Source organism: Mchenga conophoros, linkage group LG6, assembly GCF_057382185.1.
Source record: "Mchenga conophoros isolate Kocher_MC1m ecotype Shallow Benthic linkage group LG6, M_conophoros_male_GT1.1, whole genome shotgun sequence".
NCBI classification, from domain to species: domain Eukaryota; kingdom Metazoa; phylum Chordata; class Actinopteri; order Cichliformes; family Cichlidae; genus Mchenga; species Mchenga conophoros.
Window position 1 is genome coordinate 43,193,889 of NC_140531.1, and position 27,289 is coordinate 43,221,177.

The 27,289-nt window shown below is 42.8% G+C and overlaps 1 protein-coding gene across 1 annotated transcript; it reads right to left on the reverse strand.

The window, feature by feature from the left end:
- Positions 1-2,118: 2,118 nt before the first annotated feature.
- On the reverse strand, positions 2,119-21,745 carry LOC146573424 (NLR family CARD domain-containing protein 3-like). Its single transcript, XM_085278269.1, has 5 exons — positions 21,472-21,745; positions 13,191-15,039; positions 12,662-12,835; positions 10,914-11,087; positions 2,119-10,813 (listed from the first exon to the last, which is right to left on the reverse strand). Exons 1-5 carry the CDS (start codon positions 21,743-21,745, stop codon positions 10,663-10,665), a joined length of 2,622 nt encoding a protein of 873 aa, XP_085134395.1. The 3' UTR covers positions 2,119-10,662.
- Positions 21,746-27,289: the final 5,544 nt, after the last annotated feature.

The window sequence follows — 27,289 nt, forward strand, 5'->3', positions numbered from 1 at the left end:
AATGCTTTCGCTGCAGCTACACTTATTAGCAGAGTCATTTCACAATGTGTGGTGTTCTCCTAATACTATCCTGAGTTTGTTTGATAAAACCTGTGTAGTTGTTGTGTAATAGGTCGGTTCAATGGTAACTTTATTGTCCCCAATAAGAAACTGATTTGCAGTCTGTCCATACACACAAAAAACAAAAACAAACAAACAAAAAAGAAGCCCAGAAACAACAGCCCAAATTTTATCGTCAACAAAGTGCAATGGCAACAACACCATTATGTCTGGTAATACTGATTCCAATCTCAATTTGTAGCCAGTATTTAACATACTTGCAGGTCAGTAATTTCCACAGTCCAATTGATCTTTTCCCTCTTTGGGGATAGTAGAAGTGATCGCCTCTCTTTACCGAGTCTCTGTGGGCTCAAAACACGCTGCGCCAAAAATTGATCCAAGGAGCCCAAGGATCATGTCCCCCGACACAAACAGAGTAACAGTGTATGCTGTTAAGTGCAGGAGGATTGCCAGGATTTATACATCGGAGAAACCAAACAACCTCTGGCTACAACACAGAAGAGCCACCTCGTCAGGCCAGGACTCTGCAGTATATTCACACCTACAGGCCAGTGGACACTCTTTCAGTGATGAGGATGTAACATCCTGGACAGGGAGGAACGCTGGTTTGAGGGCGGAGTCAAGGAGGCCATTTACGTGAAAAGGGAAAGACCATCTCTGAATCCATTCCCCAACTCTCTATGAATGGTACTCATGGTTATTGATCAGTGGTTGTTGATCAATGCTCATAATAATTTGCATATTAACAGTGTTGGGGAGTAACGTAATACATGCACCAGCGTTACGTATTTAAAATACAAAATATGAGTAACTGTATTCCGTTACAGTTACCGTTTAAAAAGGTGATATTCAGAATACAGTTACTTTGCTGAAATTAAGGGATTACACAGCGTTATTTTCCTGTTTCATATGTTCGGCTATATGCTCTCTATTTTTGGTTTCCACGCCCCAAACAAAACACACATTAAGAGGCTCTAATGTCTGTGTCTCAATCTCGCGGCCCATGTCACCTCTACTTGCGGCCGCATAATGACGTGAAGAAATATTTAAAAAAATTATTTAATATGAAGGCAATAGGCAGAGAGAGGCATAGCCCTAAAGCATGGAGCCTGATGGGCAGTGTAGTTCGTGCTGCAGGGAGAATGGACTGTCATACCCGTGATGTGTCTGTGAGTGAGGGAGGGAGAAAAAGGAAAAGTATGAGCTGTCACGGGGCAGAAACGGGAGCTGGAAGCATGTAAATATAATAATAACCACTGCAGCCAAACAGAGAGCCTGACGAGCCCAGCTGTGAGTAAGCTATTAAGACTCGACTGTACGCTGTGTTCCTGTTTTCCTCTGAAACAATAAGTCCCGTTGCAGCAGCCTTTCAACACCTCTCTCTGTCTCTCGCTAGCAAAGTTGACCCAGACAACAAAGTAAAGCTAGTTTTCAGCTACGTACCCGACGTATCAGTCAGAGGTCCCTTTACTACAGTTCGGAGCCGCGGACCTGTTTTATATACGCGCCGAATAGTTTTCTATATGAGCTCGCTGCAAAAAGTGCAGCTTTACCTAATGTCCACCTACTGTTACTCATTTATATTAAGATTTAAACATCTGGTTGGTGTTGGTGTGGAGAGTAACCTTCAGTAATAGTAATAAATCACACAGCAATCGTTCATTCATGTAGTTGTAAAAAGCATGATAATATAATAGGTAATCCAAAGTATTCAGAATACATATGTAATTTGTAATCTGTAGTGGAATACATTTTAAAGGTAACCTTCCCAACACTGCATATTAATGATCATAAACTGACTCCCAGCCCATTGTTCCTTCAAGTGGGCTGGTTTCAGTCATTATGCAAATGTACTGTATATAAGGTTGGTTAAACCTGCAGTCAGCTGAGACTGAAGAAGTCATTTGGATGATTGACGCAGCGTTTCTCCCACTGAAAACGTCCAGATGAACAGAATCAACCTTTGGGATTTACTTAGCTGGATGACTTAGCACGCATCCTTGTGCTATGTTACGTCTGGTTCAGTTTGGGTAAGAAGGAAAAACAGCCAAGTCCGTGTAGGTGACAAACATAGTGATTTTATTGCACACTTCTAAGACAGAAGCATGGGAAGACAAGCGTACAGCCACAGATCTCCAAAGAGTGGACCGCTCCCCATCCTTATATAACCCATGATCCCATGATGACGTAACACAGTCAGACCTTACTGGAAATGATAACAGTTTTGGGCCTGTTCAGAGAGTTTACCTAATATGGACATCAACTGTTAGTTGTTAGAGAAAACAAGTGTGTATTACATTCGTGCCTTTTGTGAAAGTATATCTGTCCTCAGACGACCCTCCTATTCTTACTAAAGGCCTGTGTACGTGCAGAACTGAACATAGAACCAAGGCAGGGTCCAGCAGGCCCCACAGGCTTCTGAGTGATTACAGAACTGTGAAACAGCTTTAAGCAAATAACATGAATAGTACAGAACAACAATAGACTGATTAAAGTACTGATAATCTGTGTAGATTAATGTTAACATAGATATGGTTCAAAGATTATTCTGTCAACTGGTTCAACAATGGTAAATGATTAATGATTGATACTTCTGATTATAACTGTGATCATAAGAATACAAAATAAAATATCTCCTGGTCACATTCCTCCTCTTTGGGCTGGCTTGCCAGCCCAACTCACACCAGGATTTATTTCCAAACCAAACAAACACGTTATGACACTTATCAATCCCAACGCCTCCGTTGTTTTCCAATTTTCCCACAACCCAGCTGTTCTTTTAGCTTCGGACTCGAGTTTCAGCCTGACACGCTTCAGGCCCCTTTACCACCTCCTCTTGGAGTGAAGAAACGCCCTCAGATTCTTCTTTCTTTGACTTCCGGGGTTATACCACCCTTCAGTCGTTACACAGATCTCGTTGGTCTCTGGTGTTCCTAGTTTTCGCCAACCCCTTCCTGGTTATCGCTGTGGTTATGGGATCCATCTTCTCAAGGAGCCCCAAGGCCATGACACTTGACCCCAGTTGCTGTGAAGGATCCCCATATCTCCGTGTCCCCGTCTGGTGTCTGTTCCCTTCTCTGCAAGAGACAGAAAGCCAACACCTCTCCTGCGCTGGCTCTCCTAACCTAATGTTGTTGACTTTGTTTATTCCAATCCTATGCCATGCTTATGTGTGTAAGCGTGCATGCATTTAACCCTCTGCACGTGAAGTCAATAGCTCCAATATATCAATCCGATCCGTTGTCGGATGAAGCTTTTGACCTTCACAGACTAAGTGCCAGCTCCTTATAAGCACATTTGCAATGTGTGTATAAAAATGAACAACAGACCTCAAACAAATTGGGCATTCTTAATTCTAACTTGAGTGTAGTACTCAGTTTCTGATCATCTAATTATGCTTCTCACTCGTTCCCTAAATTGTCTAGAAACCTTTAATTTTGCCATACCTAAATTATTAAAACACAGACCAAATGATAGACCCCCTATATAGCTTTTACCTTTATGAGCACACTTCAATAATGAGCAACAACCTGCAATCTGTACCAAAAAATCTTCATGGTCCCACCTGCAATTAAAGATCAGATGCATTTTATACCTGTTTTAATTCCTCCTTATATAGAACCTCCTCAGTTTCAGGTTAGTTGCGATTAGTCTCAATTAATCGTTCTAGTTGTATTTTGCAATTCAGCTAAAAAGCAAACCTGTTAAAGTAAACAGCTTATTTACAACCACCTGCAAATCATAAGAGTAATAAAAGATTCAGCACAACAGACAAGTATCATGTTCAGGATTTCTCCAATCATTAAATCACTAATATTGCCACAATTTGCTTTATTCACCCTTTGGGCAATGTTATTCCAAGAGAGAGAGAGAGAGAGAGAGAGAGAGAGAGCCCCTAATGGCCAGTTAGTGGGCTCTAGGTTAAACTGTCCCCAAATTAGTTATTTGTTATTATTACTTGTTTTCATGTCACTTGTCTGTTTTCTACTGCACCCTTCTCACCAAAGCAAAGCAAACATTAGCAGCACATTGACCGTAGTCAGGCATCCACATCCCATAGGTGCTATAAAAACATTTCCTGTAAAAGAATCACAGTTTTCAAGACAGGGTGTGTCTCCCCCAACACTCTCACCAGAATACAGTGTAATAGCATCACCAACTCCTAACCCATAAACACCGTTTCTTCACACATCCGCCCAGAAATCCTGTAATAGAAAAACATTAAAAACTGTAACCCTGTAGGGAAGAAAATGTAAATGGTAACGCTGCGCAGTTACCTCTGTAAACAACACAAGACACAAAAATGGCATTTACAGGTTCACTCATCCTCGAATATTTTGTCATCCTTCTACTCCTGTAAAAAGAAACACACATAAATTCATCCACCCTTTTATCCTATCTAGGTGGAGGTGGTTAACCTTGAGTCATGGTCAAGTCTTGTCATCTTTTACCAGTCAGTCCGTTTGTTTTTATTTCCAGTCTTTCATCCATTCATTCATTTCTTTCTTTCTTTGCTGATAGTGAAACCTGTCGTCGCATTTAGTTTCCACACTCAGCAAAATGACGTCATCTCAAAAAGAAAACAAGAACTTGAGTTTGGATTACCTCGCTGAATCCTTTTTTAGACAGGGACTCTCGTTTCTAATTGTCCCCACAAGTGTTTCCTCCAGAACCCATTTCAATGCGGAGAAACTCACTTACAACAATTTTCTCGCCGACGTGTAATGCTTGTAATTTCCGATGTGCAGATCTGCTTAAAGAAAAGATTCAGAAACAAAAATCAGTGCACTGTTCAAAATATAAAACAAAATAAAATGAAAAATAACAAAAACAAAATGCAGACGCCCGGGTCTTAGGACTTGTCACTGAATATTCCTCCCATCAATAAAAATACCCACCTAAACCTACACAGAGTCAAATCAACACCACCTCAACCTTTTCATATTCCTAAACCTATATGTTTTGCGTTCGTGAAACAAAATTGAACCATTAAGTAATTTGAGCTCTTGAAATGTTTTAATTCTCTTAATTCTGCCAGTTTATTTCAACACTTATTCAATGACTTCTATTCAACTGCTACTTGGTCACTCGAATTTTACCTGTTCAAATTGCCTAGGGTTCAACAAAGTCTAGATCCCCGTTATCATGAAACTTGAACGGTGTACGATGATTTACTTACAGTAATTTAGAATCATCACTCAACCTAGCTCTACTACTGGCACTGCGTGACTTCTCTCACACTGGAAACCAGAATTTAGTACAGAACTTTAATACCTCAGGCAATCGTGCTCAAGGGCTGTCCCCCCTTCTCTTCTTCTTTGTCCGTGTGTTCCTCCTTTTATTAAATCTCCATCACAATGATGTGGCGCTCTGAAATAAAACTCACACTGTTAATTCCTCGTTTTCACTCTGCACCACTGCTCAGAGAGTTTTCTTTTCTTTTTAGTGTACAGTAAACAATTGAGTCGAGGCCTTAAGCCCCAGATATCTCGCACAGGCATCGTTTTCATAACCAAACCGCTCTGGATTCTGCTCCCCAGACCACACAAATGCCCTCTGGGCTTATTATTATAGCATATTCTATATTTGACTTTGTTGTGTGCAGCATTGAGCCTTTGTCAGTAAAGCATTCTTCATTGCAGCAGCTGGAGCATTGTGTGTCACTTCTTAGTAAATTAAATCAACATTTTGATTTTAGTGCATGGGTATGTATCAGTTTTCACTCCCTCAACGAGTGCATAAGTGTTCATGTGTGTGTTTCTCTTCATTCTAAGTCGGCGCATGCAGAAGTGTGTGTTCGCGTGTTGGTGTATGTTTGTGTTCATCACCTTCCTGTTCTGTAGTTTAGGTAAACCAGCGGCCTGAAGCATGGCCTAGGGTCCTCCCCTCCTCTTTGGGTCTGTTTTCATCCGTTGTTGCAGCTGCCTGCATCTTCTCCTTATAACTTGACCCTTATGCTTCTGTAGCTCTTTCAGGGTTTACTCCTGCTGTTGGAGCTTTGCGTCAAGTCTGACGACCTCCTGCTCCAGCAAGCTTCTGCCTGATTACAAGTCCTGTACGTGAAACTCCAAGTCTGACTGATGAGTTCAATTAGCAGCCAGCTCCTCCGGAGCCATGCTCAATTTCTGTTCTGATGCCTTGAGCTCTTACTGAGGGCAAACACCTCAGAGTCTTTTCCTTCCACGTCAGATTGGAGTCTGTTTATGTTGTCCTTACTCTGCTCCACGGCCTTCTGCAGCTCTTCCGTTCGGCTCTTCTCAGAGGTCAGCATTCTTTTGCTCACCCTCCCTTTTCCTCCGGGCTTAATGCGCGTCTCGTCACAGCTCTGTCAGCTGACGCAGCCTGGGAATTTCCCCCGTGTAGTGAAACGGGCTTTAGGTTTAGTGCTCTCCGTCTCTACTGCATGAGATCGCTTTTTTGCAGCGCTGTTGACATCCTCAAGTTGTTGTTGTGAGTCCAGCTGCTGTGGCCTTCAGGGGTCAAAGGGTCAAAGATGGTCGCGGAGAGGGCAACGATGGTAGAGGGGAGGGTAGGAGTCCAGGTCAGCTTCGGCTTTCAGAAAAAACAAAAACAAAACAAAACAGGCGAACAGGAAAATGATGTTGTGTTGGCTGTGCTGTCCAGAGAGGGGAGAAACAACGAGATCTCGTCTCCCCCCTTTTTTGTTTTTTTTTTTTCACCATATAATCAACTCATAACCCCTCAAGTTGACAGGACAACACAGGTACGTGTTAAAATTCATAAGATCCTGTTTAGAAACCTAAAAAAGAATTTTCTACCATTCAGTAGTCATTTGTCTTAAACAATCAACAAAAACATGTCCCAAGTCGACCCTTTTAACCACTAAATTTGTCGTGTCCTCACTTAATCATCAGACCAGTGTCTTTGTCTTTTGACGTTACGTTGTTGTCCTGCAACCCAAAGAGTTTATTTGTCAGTAATGTATAAACTATATCATTTAAAAACAGGTGTATGTTAAGTGTCGCTACTTTAACCTTGCATGTACGTGCACATGTATGTAAGCTGTTTCTTCATTGCATGTATGGGTGCGTCTGTATATGGGTTAATTTAACTTTTTCTCAAACGAGGCATTTCTCTAACACGCACATGTGTCTGTTCCTCACACTTCTCATACCTTCCTCTGGTTGTGTGTGGTTTTATTTGTTTCAGTGATTTACCAGGAACATCTCTTCCTTTTCCCCATGTCTTCCGCCAGAGGTTAACACTGGTGAGATTCAGGGACACAGCACCCAGAGCAGTTCAGCGAGAAAAACCTGCCTCAAACTACATTCTCTCATTTTTGTTTTTCCGGGAGGGGTGAGGACAACTCTGGTGTCCAGCCGTGAATTTTAGCCAAAGCTTGGCCTGTCTTCTGCTGCCGTACTCAGGTTTCCAGGTTAAGAAAAAACACCTGTATGAAGACACTAAACATACATTTAGTATTTGTATAAACATAACTGCCTAAATTATTGAACTCTTGAGGAGGGTGGATTTCAGAATCAGAATCAGAATCAGAATCTTTATAGTCATTGTCATGAGACCAACGAAATTATGAATGGTCCCCGATCATTGCATCATCCCTAGCAATATCAAATATAAAAAAAAACACTAAAATTCAATAAATAAAATAGATAGACTACTTAACATACTAAGTATTCCCACAGTCATGCTTCAGACCGTGCATAGATTAACACAAGAGTGGCATGGTGGACATTTTTGTAGTATTCAGATGTGTTATTGCAGTTGGATAACAGCTGTGTATGAGTCTATTAGTCCTTGCTCTGCTTGCCCTGTACCGTCTGCCTTAGGGCAACAGTTCGAACAGGGAGTGGCCAGGATGTGAGGTGTCTTCTATGATGTTTTGGGCCTTTTTAAAACAGTGGGCGTTGTTTGACTCTTTACTAACTTTAAACCCCACCATAACAATTTCTCACTCACAAACTTCTGTGCATCCATTTAAACATGCGAAGCCAGCACAAAATCACACACATACCCCTACAGTAAAGCTTTAACATAACCACACTGCAACTCCTCCCTTAAACGGGAGAAATCACCCTGAATCAACCAACTCTATATAAAACGTCAAACAAAGATAAACCACAAACATTTCTACACTTCGGTGTCTTCCACGCAGCACTAGGCAGAAAAACACCAATCACTCACAGTCTACAACAAAAGAAAAACCTGCTCTTTTCACAACTCTCACAGCTAAAGTCAAAACTCTTACCCAGAGCCTCTGAAATAATAAAAAATCACCAAATACTCGGTTACTCTTTTCACTCGCTCCTTCCCACTCCCTTCTTCCTCATACAGCATACACGCTCGCTCCCGCGGACCCGCTCGGCCCCGCGGGCTCACTTGGCCCCCACCTTTTTTCTCTCACAGAGACAGAGAGAGACCCTTTTCCTTTTTTTTTTTTTACTTCGGTCTATCTGCACAGAGTTTACCTCATCTCTTTCCTTCTATGGGCATGCACACTTCCTGTCTCACACACACACAGCCCCTCTCTCAGAGAGAGCAGAAAAGAGTTTTTCCTTTTTTCAACACTCAGGAGAAATTCAACAGACAGTTTATACCACTATTTTACACTTTATTTACACACACCGGTAATTTATGTTCTATTTACACAGAAGAGAAAGGCGTTTTCATTTTTTCACACTCTGAATCCACACAGAAAAAATTCAACAACACAAGACAGTTTATACAATTTACACTTTTAAATGCACAGACACACGGGTAATTTATATACAGTATACACGGGCCCGCATAGACGTCATATCCCAGAAGAGGTTACTCCTAACTTTTTTGACTAATTTAAAAGCACCTATAGCCCAGGCCTAGCCTTACTGGTCAATACACACCTCGGGAACGCCCTCCCGATAGCGCTCGAATTCCTAAGAAAACACCATATGCCAGAACAACTTTATCTCACTTCTCTATTTCTCTGCTGGTGTTGCTAAATTTTTGACTAATTTAAAAGCATCTTTCAGCCCAGAGCCCGGCTCTTGCTGATCAATTACCGTTTCAAGTACGCCGCCTTGAAAAACGGTCAAATTACTAAATTCTACTTACTTTTAAAACTACTTCCCCGCCAGGAAAACACGGAGCTCCACCAGCCACGTGACACATCACAGTTCACGCTTTTGGCTTTACTTAAAGCTCAGTGTGCCCAACGTTTAGATAGGATGCAGCCAGGTCTAACCTTCTTAATCAATCAATGCAGTAGAAGGCAATCACTCATAGATTACCTGGCCAATTAACCGGGAGTCCCAAGTCCCCAGCGGGAGGCCAAAACCGGGCTAGAACCTAACCACGCGTCCGGGGTCAGGGGTCAGCGCCACCTGCTGAACAAACTGCATTCTTAGAGAGCCTAGCTTCTCAGTCCTAAACGAATTTACTTGTTTAAAAGCCTCACGGTGAGCTCTCAGCCCCCCCGTTTAATTATCTGAAGCCCGAGACGGTCTCTGCTACCCAATTAAAACCAAATTAACCCTACACTACCGATTGACTGGCTGGCATTCCCAGTCAACCCACATTTAACCTCTTAAACCGTATCTATTTGTTTCCACACACCTTAAACCGTATTAACTTAAACACATAACTTCTTAACTCAAAATTTACCCCCAAAATGAACAACAATGAATTTAGTCAGACTACTATGCCCTATTTTAAAACTAATTAGTCAAGATCACTATGGACCAACGCCAGAAGCCCAGACTGCGTGAATATTATTTAATTAAATTTAGTTTTAACTTCCAATATAGCGCCTTTGGATAAAAATCAACAGGTGGCACTCACCTTTTCTTATGACGCCTGGCGTCACTCAGACAGGCTGCTGGCCTCCGCCCCTGTTTGTCACCCACACGATAGCTGCAAGCTCCCCTCCTCTCCAACCGGAGTTTCGGCACCAAGTTGTTACGTCTGGTTCAGTTTGGGTAAGAAGGAAAAACAGCCAAGTCCGTGTAGGTGACAAACATAGTGATTTTATTGCACACTTCTAAGACAGAAGCATGGGAAGACAAGCGTACAGCCACAGATCTCCAAAGAGTGGACCGCTCCCCATCCTTATATAACCCATGATCCCATGATGACGTAACACAGTCAGACCTTACTGGAAATGATAACAGTTTTGGGCCTGTTCAGAGAGTTTACCTAATATGGACATCAACTGTTAGTTGTTAGAGAAAACAAGTGTGTATTACATTCGTGCCTTTTGTGAAAGTATATCTGTCCTCAGACGACCCTCCTATTCTTACTAAAGGCCTGTGTACGTGCAGAACTGAACATAGAACCAAGGCAGGGTCCAGCAGGCCCCACAGGCTTCTGAGTGATTACAGAACTGTGAAACAGCTTTAAGCAAATAACATGAATAGTACAGAACAACAATAGACTGATTAAAGTACTGATAATCTGTGTAGATTAATGTTAACATAGATATGGTTCAAAGATTATTCTGTCAACTGGTTCAACAATGGTAAATGATTAATGATTGATACTTCTGATTATAACTGTGATCATAAGAATACAAAATAAAATATCTCCTGGTCACAGCTACCACTGTGTTGTCACAAGTGACAGATACTATGACATGAGCAGCTGATGTCACATGTTCACATGTTTACCGCTGAGTTTTTCACCAATGTATTGAGAGACATTTAGCAGAAATGTGACTACTTTGTAATGATGCAGAATAAAAACATGCTTACACTTTTTCAGACCAGGTTTCAGCCTTTGCGCTCCACTATGCTCCAGGCTGAAGGAAGAAATAAAGCCAGAATGAGCCTTCAGAAGCTTCCTCATTATCGAGGATCTTGTTGCGAGAGAGCATGTGAGTTCAACAGTAGAGTCCATACCTGAGACTGTCCAGTCTCCACTGTGGATCCTTTAGTCCAGCAGTCAGTAGCTTTACCCCTAGGTCTTCTGGATGGTTGTAGCTCAGGTCCAGCTCTCTCAAGCGTGAGGGGTTGGATTTCAGAGCTGAGGCCAAACAGATACAGCCTTCCTCTGAGATCTGACAGCCTGACAGCCTTGACACAACCGCAAATAAAGAATGACATATTATTGAAGTTATATATATTGCTCTTCTCGCAATCGTTCGTCTACTGCGCGTCGTAGCCGATTCAAAAGAACAAGGCAAAACACTTTCCCGGGTACCGACAGCAACGTGATACCCTGCCAGTTGTTACAGTCACCCAAATCACCTTTCTTTGAAAGTTTGATGATGACGCCTTTTGTCCAATCATCGGGTACATATGATGTTGACCAGCAGGCGTTTAGGAGTCTTGTAAGGGCGGCTTCCAACTGGGGTCCGCCATGCTTTGGATGAGTGACAGACCATAAAAATTATTTTCAAATTACTCTGTATGTGGTCTGACCAAAACAGAAATCAGTTTAATAATCATCAAACTTCCAAAGAAAGGTGATTTGGGTGACTGTAACAACTGGCAGGGCATCGCGTTGCTGTCGGTACCCGGGAAAGTGTTTTGCCTCGTTCTTTTGAATCAGCTACGATGCGCAGTAAACGAACGATTGCGAGAAGAGCAGGCTGGCTGTCGGAGTGGCTGATCATGCGTCGAGCAAATCTTCACCCTCCGCATGATCATTGAACAAACATTGGAATACCAAAGGAAGATTTCTATTAATTTCATTGACTTCGAGAAGGCTTTTGACAGCGTCCACCGGCCGACTCTATGGTAAATGGCCTGTATTTATATAGCGCTTTTCTAGTCCCTAAGGAAAAAGTGCTTTACACAACCAGTCATCCACCCATTCACACACACATTCACACACTGGTGATGGCAGCTACATTGTAGCCACAGCCACCCTGGGGCGCACTGACAGAGGCGAGGCTGCTGGACACTGGCGCCACCGGGCCCTCTGACCACCACCAGTAGGCAACGGGTGAAGTGTCTTGCCCAAGGACACAACAGCCGAGACTGTCCAAGCCAGGGCTCAAACCGGCAACCTTCCGATTACAAGGCGAACTCCCAACTCTTGATCCACGATCGCTATGGGCTATCCTACACCAGTATGGAGTCCCTCAGCAGTTTGTAGATGCCTTTCATTGTCTTTACTCCAACTCCCGTTGGTGCATCCGGATTTTAAACTATCATTCATACGCATTCATACTCCGATAGATGCATCTGAGAGCAAGTTGGGGTTAGTATCTTGCCCAAGGATACTTGGCATACAAACTAGGGGAGCCAGGGATCAAACCACCAACCTTCCAATGAGCAGCTGACCTGCTCTACCTCCTGAGCTACACCCACCCCCTGTCTTGTGTGCTCTTGTGTGCAGCAACATCTGCTTTCTGTGCGAGATGGTTATCACAATGGAGGGGGGCGGGAATGTTTGAATTTGGTACCTCCTTTTCCAACTGTCCACAATCACTCGCTGCCGCGGGCAGACTGAGAGCTGCTGCCTGGGCTACGCCAGACAGCAATAGAAGCAGCCTCAGCGCTGATCTCTCCATCCAAACAATGCAGAGAGTCAACTGCTTTTATCATACATTCGGTATATAATAGTTTGGACAGAAATCGTGATGTGAAGAAACAGTCTTTGCCGAAACAAAATTAAACTTCGACAGACGTTAAAACTTTACCTGAGAATTTTCAGTGCACAGCGTGGACTTTCCAATCCAGACGATAGCAGCATCACTCCTAAATCCTTCAGGTCATTGTTACTCAGGTCCAGCTCTGTCAGACTGGAGACCTGTGAGCTTAGTACCGAAGACAGAGCTTCACAGGTTCTTTCTGACAAATTGCAGCTGCTCAGCCTTGAAATGAGTTAACAAAACATTTGTAACATTTTGGGGTATAAAAAAAAGACCTCCAAAGAGGTTTTACTTTTTCAGATACAAGAATGGTTGATTGCAGGATCAAACAGTTTAATAACACCACTTTAAATTTCCATAGGAATTTTAGATTCCATTATCTAAAGTTAATAATCTGACCAAAATATTTAAAACTGTCTACAAACAAAGTTGCAAACCAGTAGTTAATTTTGCTTGTGGTTTAATGTGTTGATTTGTTTTCACAATTATCAAATCACTGGTTTTGTTTAGTTTAGTGTTTAGTGAACAATCATGGTGTTTTAAGACATTTTCTAATTCTTGTTATCTATGTACTTACAGAGCTGTTTTTGAGGCTTTGACCACTAGCAAAAGCCTCAGAAGAGCCTCCTCTGAAGCAGAGTACTTCTTCAGGTCAAAAACATGCAGATGTTCTTCTGATGACAGTAAGATGAAGACCAAAGCTGACCACTGAGCTGGAGAAAGTTCATATGTGGAGAGGCTTCCTGAACTTAAATACTGTTGGATCTCCTCTATTAAAGAACGATCATTTAGTTCATTCAGACAGTGGAGAAGATTAATGTTTCTCTCTGGAGACAGATTCTCACTGAGCTTCTCCTTGATGTATTGGATTGTTTTCTGGTTGGTTTTTGACCGACAGTCTGTTTTTTTCAGTAGGCTCTGTAGTTTATCCTGATTGGTCTGCAGTGAAAGACCCAAGAGGAAGCGAAGGAACAAGTCCAGGTGTCCGTTTGAACTCTGTAAGGCCCTGTCAATCGAAATTTTGTTGATCTTCTTTGAAGATATTTTACTGAAAAGCAGTCGAAGAATTTTCAGAGACAGTGGTGGTGAAAGCATCACATTTTTGTTGCTATTTATAAGCGACATCCTCACATAAAGAGCAGCCAGAAACTCCTGAACGCTCAGATGGACGAAGCTGAACATCTTGTCTTTCCCTTTCCTTCCTCGATCTTCTTTGAAGATCTCTGTGAACACTCCTGAGCACACCGAGGCTTCGCTGAAATCAATGCCACTCTCTCTCAGATCCTTCTCATAGAAGATCAGGTTGCCCTTTTCCAGCTGCTCAAAGGCCAGTTTTGCTAATGACTTAATGTATTGAATGCTCTTCTCTGGGCCATACTTTTCTTTTGTCCGATCAATCTGAAACATCAGGAACTCTGCGTACATCTCAGTCAGAGTCTTGGGCAGCTCTCCTCCCTCTCTGGTTTTCAACACATCTTCCAGAACTGTTGCAGTGATCCAGCAGAAGACTGGGATGTGGCACATGATGTGGAGGCTTCGTGATGTCACGATATGGGAGATGAGTTTGTCAGCCTCCTCCTTACCTTTGAATCTCTTCCTGAAGTACTCCTCTTTCTGTTGGTCGGTGAACCCCCTGACCTCTGTTGTACTGCTGATAAACTCTCGAGGGATCTGATTGGCCGCTGCAGGCCGTGTGGTTACCCAGATGCGAGCAGAGCGTAGCAGTTTCCCATTGATGAGTTTCCTCAGCAGGACATCTGTTTTAGCTGCCTTTGTTACATCGACAGAGCGAATGTCTTCAGAATGAAGGTCGAGATGAAGGCGGCTCTCATCCAGCCCATCAAACACAAACAGAAGTTTGAATTTACTCTTGTCATAGTTGGTGATTCCTGATGACTGAACATCTGTAAAGATGTAATTAAGAGCCTCCTGTGGGATGCCTACAGTTTCTGGGATGCATTCATGAATGAGCTCTGCCAAACTGAACTTTTCTCCCTTCAGAGGATTCAGCTGACGGAAGGTGAAGGGGAAAATCAGATGCACATCTTGATTGGATCTTTGTTCAGCCCAGTCCAAAACAAACTTGTGAACAAGGAAAGTTTTTCCAATTCCTGCGATTCCATTGGTCATCACTGTTTTGATGGGTCTGTAGTCTCCTGAAGGATGTTTGAACATGTCTGTGGGTCTAATAGGTTTCTCTGGCTCTGCTGGCTTCCATACTTTCTCAATCTGCCGGACCTCATGCTGTGTGTTGATATGTACATCATATCCAGCTGTGATGTACAGCTCTGTGTAGATATCAGTTAGATGCAATTTATCTTCTGTCCACCCTTCTTGTGCGCACATGAACTTGTCCTGGAAGTTTGATTGAAGCATCTGCTTGTAAAACATGATGGGGCGAGGCTCTGGTACTGGAACCACCACATCTGTATCAAACAAGTAACAAATTATAAACCTGTGTCTACAAATACCCATGTTAATGTTAGAAACACATGGATTTCAGGGTGAAATATTGTCTCAAGATAATGCTTCATGCATTTCTTCAGGAAACATTATAACTTTCATAATTGGAAGTTAATGTTTGACTGAAGACACTCACAGAAATACATTTATAACTGCCTTAGAAGCTCTACTTTAGCCATAATGACTCAATAAAAATAAATTCCACTCTGAATATATAGATAAAAAGTTATTCAAGCAGGTTCATGGTTTATTTTTAAAAGTGTGAGCAGGCTAGACAGTCCCCTAGTCTTCAGAACCAGCTTGAAAGGATGACTGCGAAAAGCTGCTGACAGTGTTGTGTCCCTGATAATGCATTGCGTCAAATGGAGACCAACGACCATTGATCAGTGGTTTTTGATCAGTGGTTGTTGATCAGTGGTTGTTGATAAATGGTCATGAGAATTTGCATAATCATGTTGAAGGAACTGACCTCACCGCCCATTGTTCCTTCAGTGGGCTGGTTTCCGTCATTATGCAAATGTGGTGTATATAAGAAACCTGCAGTCAGCTGAGACTGAAGAAGTCACTTGGATGAGTGACGAAACGTTTCTCCCACTGAAAACGCTACGTCCAGATTAACAGAATCCACCTTTGGAGATGTGGTTTTGGTGGTTTCATTGAGCAATAACCTTCAGCTTGTACTGGGGTGGTTTCTGAGTGTGAAACATCTCAAATGAGAATCCTCACCCTCAGGTCAGAGGCCATGGTTCTCAACCAGGAAGGTGGTATCTGTAAGGCCAGATATCACTGAGTGATCCGCCATGTGTTAGCATCTAGCACCATTGCTGTTATGTGCTGGATTGTCTCAGGGGCACCTTTACACAGCCTGCACCTGGGGTCTTGCCTGGTGTGATAGACCCCAGCCTCTATGGCTCTTGTGCTCAGAGCTTGTTCAGTCCAGCTTTGTCCAGCTGCTGGTAGGATTTCTGGATGTCAGCCACCTCTTTTATCTGCCGGTGGTACATACCATTCAGGGGCCTGTCCTTCCATGATGGTTCCTCCTCTTTTTTGGGTTTCTGCTGCCTGAGGTATTAACTGATCGCACGGTCGGTTGGGGCCATCTTCCTGATGTAATCATGGATGTTTGTTGTCTCATCCTGGACTGTGTTACTGACACTTACAAGTCCCCGGCCTCCTTCCTTCCACTTAGCGTACAGCCTCAGGGTGCTGGACTTGGGGTGAAACCCCCCATGCATGGTCCGGAGCTTCATCGTCTGTATGTAAGTGGCTTCTATCTCCTCCTGTGGTCAACTTTTTATCCCAGCAGGGGGGAGGGCGTAGGTGTTGATAGCCCGGATCTTGTTGTTACCGTTCAGCTGAGTCCTCAGGAGTTGCCTGACCCTCTGCAGGTACTTGGTGGTTGCAGCTTTCCGAGCAGCATACGCCACACCCATACGCCATGGAGTTCCTGTTGACAGCTATTAGGGTCATAGGCCTTCTTGTAACCAGTCCAGGCAGTGCTACTAGTAGCTGGTGTTTGGCACCTCTGGTATTCTTGCCAATCCCCTTCTGTGCCCCACTCATGTATTGAGTTATATGTCTGTTCACCTTAGCCGCTATGATGCCTGACAGGATCTTCCATGTGGTACTGACAGTGTTGGGGAGTAATGGAATACATGTACCGGCGTTACGTATTTAAAACACAAAATATAAGTAACTGTATTCTGTTACAGTTACCATTTAAAAAGGTGGTGTCACGGTAGCCGCTGACCGTGTGGAGAGTGTTTGGAGGACCGAGGTGCGGACACAGACACAGGAGGCAAAACTTTTGCTAAACTCAAAGTGAGCCTTTATTAGGGGCTGATACAGAAGGCAAAATAACAAACAATAAACTACGGCAATGACAAAACTAAGAACCTAAACTGGGAGAAACGAAAGGCTATGAACGAGGGCCATGAACGAAGACTAGGACTGAGGACTGAACTATAACGAAGTACTATGAACTGACTATGAACACAACATGAAAAACTATGAACAAGATCTCAGTGCTGGCACATGAAGGTGCAGGAAAACATGACTGGAGTAAGTGACTATGAACATGTCCGATACCGAATCTTGCAGGCTAGAATCATGACGTGCAGCTAGAATAACAGGGTGGGTGAATCAGACGGCACGACGACGAACACAGGAAGACTGAGGACTTAAATACACACATGAGGTGATCAGGGGAAGTGGAGACACATGAGGCCACAGCTGACTAGAATGAAACATGATGACAACACAGGGGAGAGTAAAACTAAATGCAATGAACAAAGAACACCAGACTCTTTCAAAATAAAACGGGAAACACGGAGACATAGATAAGACACAAACTTGACAAGAGCCACACAGAGATGACAGGTAGGCGCATGAACCAGTGAGACTGAGTACAGGGGGAGATGGCAAAAGAAATTTAAGAAACAAAGGACTAAACCGCAAGCTTCCTGTCTGACAGACACCAGGTGGTCAGACTGGGCAGCATCACCTCATCCCCCATCACACTGAACACTGGTGCTCCACAGGGGTGTGTACTGAGCCCTCTCCTGTACTCACTCTACACCTACGACTGCACGGCCACTAACAGCTCCAACATCATTGTGAAGTTTGCGGACGACACTACAGTGGCGGGTCTTATCACCAACGGTGATGAGACGGCTTACAGGGAGGAGGTCAGCGCCCTGACCCACTGGTGTCAAGACAACCATCTCACCCTCAACGTCGCAAAGACAAAGGAGTTGATAGTGGACTTCCGGAGGTGCAGAGAAGTACACACCCCCATCACCATCAACGGCGCTGCTGTGGAGAGAGTGAGCAGCTTCCGGTTCCTTGGAGTACATCTGGCTGAGGATCTTACGTGGTCAGTACACACAAACAAAACAGTGAAGAAGGCGCAGCAGCGCCTCTTCTTTCTCAGGAGACTGAAAAGATTCGGCATGAGCCCCCGCATCCTCAGGACCTTCTATCACTGTGCCATTGAGAGCATCCTCACTGGATGCATCACCACCTGGTATGGCAACAGCACCGCCTACAACTGCAAAGCTCTCCAGCGAGTAGTGCGGTGCTCTGAACGGATAATTGGAGGTGAGCTTCCCTCCCTCCAAGACATCTACAGGAAGCGGTGCCTGAGGAAAGCGGGGAGGATCATCAAGGACTCCAGTCACCCCAGCATAAACTGTTCAGACTGCTTCCATCAGGAAGGAGGTTCTGCAGCATCCGGTCCCGAACCAGCAGACTGAGAGACAGCTTCTTCCACCAGGCCATCAGACTGCTGAACACGTCATAGACACCTCAGCTTCACTACTGGAACTTCAACATTATGCACTCCACACTGTATATAAATGCCACTTGTTTTGCACATATTCAACTCTGTATATTTTATATATTTTATTATTATTATTATTATTATTTTTTTTTTTTTTTTTTTTTTTACTATTTAATTTGTAAAAATGTGTATACACACACACACACACACACACACACACACACACACGTAGGAAAATATTTAGTATACACATCCAGAAATGCATACGCTATTATATATTGTACATATATTTATTAGTTTCAGGTTGGCCATTCTTGTATTTTGCTCGTTTGTGTTGTTGTGTTTGCACATCTCTGTTGCTTGTGGGGCTCACACACAAGAATTTCACTCCTCCATACCCGCTTCACACCCTGGAGGACGGGGCTGTGGCCCCCCCACACTCCCTAGCAGATCATTACATGGAGAAACCTTTGGAATGCAAACATGCTGATCCACACAGGTATGCACACATGGGTATTCACAGACGCGGACTAAAGCTTTCTTGGCTGCTGCCTCAAAGCACACTGTGCGCTGTCTATCTTGCGTGCTGCACAATATCGTTTATTATTTAGTAAATATTGATATCTATGACTAGCTAGTTTATTGTGATGGTGCTTTGTTTTCTCTATTATTATGTTACTCTTTGTTGTTTGCTGTCTCCTCTGTTTGTTTTTTTTGCTTGTTTTTTTTTTTCTCCATACAGGTGACCCAGGAGTTCTTTTTTTTTTTCTCTCTCTTCCCCCCCCTTCTCACCGTCTCTTCTCCCCTTTGGTTTTCTTTCTTTCTCTCCCCCTCTTTCTCTCATTCATTCCCCCTGTCCTATTTATTAAAAAAAAAAAAAAAAAAAAAAAAAAATGACAAAGGATGAACTGAAGCTCTGCCATCACGTAATGTCGCATACTGCTGTTTCTGATGTCATTTAAAAAAAAAAAAAAAAAAAAAAAAAAAAAAGAATTTCACTCGCATGTGCTGTGCCAGTGTGCCTGCACATGTGATGTGACAATAAAAGTGATTTGATTTGATTTGATTTGATTTGATTTGACCTGGAAATTAACTAGATGAGCCAAACTGAAACCTCTGTCCAGTGAATACAAAATGATACATTAAAAACCCACAAACTGGGTCACACAACCCAGTAACGTGACAGGTGGTATTCAGAATACAGTTACTTTGTTGAAATAGAGGAATTACACGACGGTCATTTCCTGTTTCATATGTTCGGCTATGCCCTCTGTATTTCTGGTAATTCCACGCTGGTGGAAACCCACCCCAAAAAAAACGCATTAAGAGGCACTAATGCCGGGGTCTCAATCCCGCGGCCCTTGTCACCTCTACTTGCAGCCCGCATAATGACGTGAAGAAATATTTTCTAAAATTATTATTCAAAAAATTATAGTGTTACAGGCATCGCCCTAAAGGGGCTATATGCTCGGAATAGTTTTCTATACAAGATCACTGCAAAAAGTGCAGCCTTACCTAATGTCCACCTACTGTTACTCATTTATATTAAGATTCAAACATCTGGTTGGTGTTGGTGTGGAGAGTAACCTTCAGTAATAGTAATAAATCACAGCAATGGGACATTCATGTAGTTGTAGAAAGCATGATAATATATTAAGTAATCCAAAGTATTCAGAATACTCATTGAGTAACGTAACAAAATACGTTACAAAACGCTACATTTTGGGGCATGTAATCTGTAATCTGTAGTGGAATACATTTTAAAAGTAACCTTCCCAACACTGCTAAGAAGTATGTGGCAGGGAGGTGGTCTCTGGCCTGCTGCAGTGGATGGGTGGTGCAGTGAGCTCTCGGGCACATAGGGGACAGGTGTGTGTGCTGAGACTAATGACTCTCTCATTATATATATATATAGTGACGGCAGAGACTGATGGAAAAGTGTGTGCAGCGGAGGAAGCTGCGAGATATATATCTCATAATAATCTGACAATACTATAATATTGGCCATATTATATTTACATTACCACAGTGAGATGACTTTAGTCTCATGAACAACATGAGCTGATTGTTGTTTACTAGCTAATCTTAAATGACTGTTCAGCACAGAAATGAAGCCCAACAATCATGTTTTACAGTCCCGTGGTCTCAGCCTCAGATACTCAACTAATCAAAGTGATGTCATGATAAAAATGAATGACTAACAAAACATTTTTCTCCTTCATTTCTGTCAAACAAAGCTGTATGTAACGTGTCTCGCAGTTAGTATCATGGTTGCTAGGCAACCTGAAAAGCGCGATGAAGGCTAGGCCGTCCCGTTTCACAAGCCTCTTACTTCCGCACTTCTCGTACTTATAGTACGCACCGTACGTAGTACGCGTAGTGCGCGTACTTCAAGCATGCGGTCTCTTAATCGGGACACAGCCCCAGTCTCCCCAGTCTGTCATGTAGTTCTTGTCTGCGTGTTTCATGTTGTCAAGCTTTTGTTATCATATCTACATCACTCCATGTTTCCTGTTTTATTTTGAAAGTCTTGCGTTTCCATGTTCAGTGTGTTTAGGTGCATTTTTGTCAGCGGTGTCTCCCCAGGTGTCTCTCTGTGCCTCATTACCCTTCTGTGTCTTTACGTCTTCTGTCTTCCACTGTTCAGTGTCGGGTTGTCTGTTTGTCTCTTATCACAGCTCTCCAGCTTTCAGGTTTTTTTCGTGCTTCTGCTCAGGTGCATGTTCATGCTCACCGGGGGTTCACATCATTGTTCCACATGCACCTTTTCAGATTCATGTTAATGTTCATGCTTTCTCGTCATAGTTGATCTTAGTTTATTCCCAGTTTAGGTTTTAGTTGAGCTTTTTTCCCCAGCTCGCTTTGCCTCGTTTTATATTCAGGTATTTTCAGCCAAATAAAGAGCTCGGCTTCGGTTATACTGAGTTTACGCTGCCGTGTCTGTTTTTGGGATCGCTCCGCAAACACACCAGCTACAAAGCAGTGACACACAGCTTCGCTAATGTACACTGACTGACAGACAAACAGAATATGAACATTACACCAATATTACCTGTTGCCTCCAAAACTTTGTCAGACTGCAATGACTTCCTGTTTATGTCTTCCTGTGACTCACCTTCTGGTCTGGACCTGCTGGCAGACAAACTGAGCAGCAGGTCATTCCTGCTGATCCGCTCTAAAACCTTCCTGGTCACCTTCACAGCTCCAGGAAGTCTGTAGGTCTGCACCATCAGGTCCACAGTGTCCCACCTGTTTGTCATCTCTAGTCTGCTTTTCTTGATGGTTGGGAGGCCTTGAACGATGTTGGCCTGCTGTAGGAACCACTTGAATTTTTTGAACTCCCCATCTCCCAAATCATCTAAGGTGTTTAAGAGATCCTCTGGTGTCATCACAGCTCCCTGAAGTATAGAATAGAATATTTTCTGCTGAAAAGTAGAGATCAAAGAGGTACAACACAAATGTTACAGCAAAGGGAAGCCAGGACATCAGATGGAGGACAGTTATCATCATCCCCACCCTCCTAGATTGGGTACCAAGCCCCAAGAGCAACTGGTGCATTGAAGGCATTGAACGTGAGAGCAGCTGACCTGAGAGACTGCCAAGACTATGTGAAGTACCCTCTGGTATACTAAAAGATTACATCATCACAGACAATCCCTACTGTGACCATCACCAAAACCAACCAGCTGATCTACATCATAGTAGCAGTGGTCACTAAGATGCTTGGCTAAAAAATGTGCAATTATTTTGGTCCCAGTCTGTTTCAATGTTTCCTGCACATACACCATGTATATAGTTCCACTCACATATGTATACATATACACTGTTTTTTATTTTATTCTATTTATTTAATTATTTATTTATTTATTTATTTTCCACCTTCGTTGTATATTGGTTTCTCTTCTTGCTTTAGCACCTTTGTGGTCTAGCTACCCAATTCCGCTGTGCAAGAAACTGCACAATGACAATAAAAAGCTCTAAGTCTCTAAGTCTAAGTCTAAAAGATGAACAGCCACAAGGAGCAGTACCCTCCATAGAGAAGGAGACTAGAAGTCAAGATGAAGGCAGCATGGAGGGAAGTTAGCCAACTATCTGAGCTTCAGAAAGGTGTGATGAAGAAAGACGTGCCTAAGAAGCAGTGTTGGGGAGTAACAGAGTACATGTACTGACGTTACGTATTTAAAATACAGAATATGAGTAACTGTATTCCGTTACAGTTACCGTTTAAAAATGTGGTATTCAGAATACAGTTACTTTGTTGAAATAAAGGGATTACACGGCGGTATTTTCCTGTTTCATATGTTCGGCTACGCCCTCTCTATTTTTGGTAATTCCACGCCGGTGGAAACCCAAACAAAACACACATTAAGAGGCTCTAAAGCAGAGGTGGGCAACTCCAGGCCTCGAGGGCCGGTGTTCTGCAGGTTTTAGATCTCACCCTGGGTCAACACACCTGAATCAAATGATTTTGATTTTGATTTTGATTGAATCTTTATTTTGAACATGTTGAAAAAGTATAAAAAAAATAGAATTAAAAGAGACAAATGAACAAAGCAAACAAAAGGAAAACGAGCAACCACAACTCCAAATAACGTCCATGTTCAAAAAGGAGCAGGAAGAAGCATAAGCTAAGGAATGATTAGTTCATTACCAGGCCTCAGGAGAACTATAAGACAAGTTGAGGAGGTCATTTAGCCATTTGGATCAGCTGTGTTGGATCAAGGACACATCTAAACCTGCAGGACACCGGCCCTCGAGGCCTGGAGTTGCCCACCCCTGCTCTAATGCCTGTGTCTCAATCTCACGGCCCATGTCACCTCTACTTGCAGCCCGCATAATGGCATGAAGAAATTTGTTTTTAATTATTATTCAAAAAATTATTTAATATGAAGGCAATAGGCAGAGTGTTACAGGCATCGCCCTAAAGAATGTAGTCTGATGGGCAGTGTAGTCCAGTTGTAAGTAAGCTGTTAAGACTCGACTGTACACCGTGTTCCTGTTTTCCTCTGAAACAATAAGTCCCGTTGCAGCAGCCTTTCAACGCCTCTCTCTGTCTCTGCTAGCAAAGTCGACCCAGACAACAAAGTAAAGCTAGTTTTCAGCTACGAGCCGACACGAACCCGACGTATCAGCCAGAGGTCCCTTTACTACAGTTCGGAGCCGCGGACCTGTTTTATATACGCGCCGAATAGTTTTCTACACTGCAAAAAGTGCAGCCTTACCTAATGTCCACCTACTGTTACTCATTTATATTAAGATTTAAACATCTGGTTGGTGTTGGTGTGGAGAGTAACCTGCAGTAATAGTAATAAATCACAGCAATAGGACATTCATGTAGTTGTAAAAAGCATGATAATATATTAAGTAATCCAATTTTTCAGAATATGTTACTCTCATTGAGTAACGTAACAGAATACATTACAAAATACATTTTGGGGCATGTAATCTGTAATCTGTAGTGGAATACATTTTAAAAGTAACCTTCCCAACACTTCCCCTAATTTCCCTCGGGATGAATAAAGTATTCTGATTCTGATTCTGATTCTGACTGCTAAGAAGTATGTGGCAGGGAGGTGGTCTCTGGCCTGCTGCAGTGGATGGGTGGTGCAGTGAGCTCTCGGGCACATAGGGGACAGGTGTGTGTGCTGAGACTAATGACTCTCTCATTATATATAGTGACGGCAGAGACTGATGGAAAAGTGTGTGCAGCGGAGGAAGCTGCAAGAGGAGCTGACTCCTGGCTCGAGTTGTGCCTTAACCTGAACGAACTGGTGAACAAAAATAAAGAAACTCAAAACACGTCAGTACACTGTGTGGGTCCGATCATTGCTACAAAGTACAACAAGCTGCCCATGCCTCAAGCCTTAGAAACTGCCAAGCAAAGACTCACGGTCTTGCCCAACAGCTTGAAGAGGTATGCAAGAGAGACAGAAGCTAGGAGGAAAAAACAACTGAACCATCCAAGGTGTACGCTCAGTGGTAAGGCAGCAATATGAGAAGAGTACCACCAAGGCTGTAGCCATACTGGAAGAGCATACAGAAGAAGCATGCAACACATGACAACAATGTTCAGTGGCTAGGGAATCTAAGACCACAGCAGCCTCCCAGGATCCAGTCACCAGCTCTTCTTTCTAGGATGTCTCGCACTGTGATGGACAGCACCTTTTAAAATCCTTGGTCTGTCACTGAGTTTCAGTTCCTGCTTTAATTTTTCTTGTGTTTAGTTCCCTCAGCATTCACCTGTCTCACCTTTCACAGTTCTGTCTCTGAATTCAGGTTTAAGTTCATTTGAATGGAAAACTGCATGTGCTGCTGTATCCTGAGAGCTGGTTTCCACCTGTGTTTTACTTCATTCCTCACCTGTATCCACTCCTCTGAGCAGTTATCTGTGTATAAATGCTCTGCTCCATAAATCAACTCACATTCTGCATACATACGTTCAGCATAATCTAACAGTTTAGTGAAAACCTGATATGATGACAGCGCTAACTCACAGAAAGAGCTGAGACAGCAGAGCACAAAAAGGTCTACAGCAGATGTTCGACTCTCTTCTGTCTGCTGGTTAGGAAGAACAGCAAAGGTGAAAACTTTGAGGTGAAATGTGAACCAGCTGAGATGATAGCAGACAAACACACCTTTGTAAGCAGCAGCAGCTCCCTCCCCAAAGCCTTCGCTGATCCTGCTGCAGACAGAGAGATTTCAATCTGTCCACTCTTCAGGAAAGAGCTGAAAAAAGAGGAAAGATCATCACATCTTTTTCACAACCAAACAGGAAGTGCATCATTTCCTTGTGTGAACACAGCTGATTTACGACACGTAGCACATGCTGTCTGAGCAGCTTTCACACAAAAAATAGGTGAACTGACCCTTTAAACCTCCAAGAGTTAACCAGCTGTAGTTAAAAGATGGACGCAGCCTGTCCCTGCTGTCACTTGATGCGAGGTACCTTGGACAGGCTGCAGACCACACAGAGTGGACAGTGAGGCTCCGGGATAACACAGACCCTGTGTTATTCTCTGACATGCAGCCTTCTGCGTTAGCATAAGTGACTGAGCCGCATCGTGAACAGGTGAAGGTGGGGGCGAACATAGAAGATACTGAGATGAAGTGAAAAACCTGTGGTTTGGCTCAAAAAGTTTCCAGCAGCTTCACAAGAAACAGGAAATTATAAAAACATTAACATCCTTTCACAGTGCCGCACAAAATGCTGTTTTACTGCTCGGTCCTTAACTCCGACGACGGGGTTCCTGCTACATCGTATCGACTCTGATCTGATCTAATCAAACTACATAGACATCAGCTAAAACGCTGAGTTGCAGTACAGACATTTTCACCAGTCATCCAGCATTTATTACCATACCAGGGCTCTAGAGTGCGACCAAATTTTTCAGTGGTGCGACTAAAAAAAATATTTGGTTGCACCTGTGCGACCAAATGTTCGGGTAGCAAAAAAAATAAAAAATCGGCAACCTTCCTTGTGGTCAACAACAGACACACATTATGCCCCTATCGTGGACTAAACCAATCAGAGATAGTAAGGGGCGGGACCTCTCTGATTGGCCGTGGTCCAGTTGAAAGTGCAGGTGGAAGTGGGAGGTGAGTAGCTTGAATAAAGCGATATCGATTCATTAAATCCTGACTTTTAAATATTACTGTGTTTTGTCAGAAACGCCAGATTCTCAGATTAAAGCTCACAAAACCATTTCAACAACAACCAAACAGCAAATGAGAGCAGGTACACGGACTCCACACAAAGACGTAAACACAGACCGACGCATCAGAATCAGCTTTGTCTTTCTCGGCTTTCTCACCCGACGGCCCGCAGACGGACACGCTGTCGGAGCTCAGCGATCCTGATGCGTCCGGTCCGCGCTGTGATTACGTCTTTTTGCGCTGATTCTGAGCTGCAGGTTTTGTCTCTCCAACCAAAATTCACCGAGCCAGCAGCAAAAGAAGCAGCAAACTGCGCTTCACATTTGATCAATGTCGTCATGAATTTTGCTGTTTTGCTTCCACGACTATTAAAATCACACTTCATGCACAGCTAGCTCTCTCTATCTCTCTCTCTCTGTAGTTCAAGAACAGTTTCCGTCTCCAATCTCTGTTTTCTGTATTATTCATTCGCTTATTACCCACCAGTCTACCGTTGTTCACAGCGCTGTGGCTGCTGTCTTTTTCTTTTTCACTTAAATGACCTCGGACAAGAAAGCCTGTTTTTTCTGTTGTTCAATACTGAAGAAATTTAAACTTTATATGCAGAACATTGCAGAATATTTTTAAGGTTTTCTGCTATAAAAAGCCAGACCAGGAAAATCTCCTTCATGTTTTTCTGTTTTATTCTCAGTTACTTTCACACAAAGGCATCTGCTGTGATGTTCACAATTCTGATGAAGTCATTACTGATAAATGATCAGAATTATAATATTTCTGACTGTCTGAGGCTAAGTTGAATCGAATCGGGACTTTGAAAACCGGAATCGAATGGATTATAGAAATCGGGGTTCAAGGTTCAAGGGTTCAAGGTTCAAGGTTCTTTATTTGTCACATGCATAGTTATACAAGTATAACACACAGTGAAATGTAGCCTGACACGCTCCTCGACATGTGCAAAAATTGAGGGGGGGGGGGGGGGGGGTGTAGAGGAAGAACATTTTATATATATATATATATATATATATATACATATATATATATATATATATATATATATATATATATATATATATATATATATATATATATATATATATATATGTATTAGGGGTGCAACGATACACAAAATTCACGGTTCGGTTCGATACTTTGGTGTCACGGTTCGATATTTTTTCGATACAAAAAAAATGTTCATGCCTTTTTAATTTGTCATTTATTAAAATTATAAATATATATTTTAACTCAAAAGTACAGTTTTTAAATTTAACCCTAACCCTTGT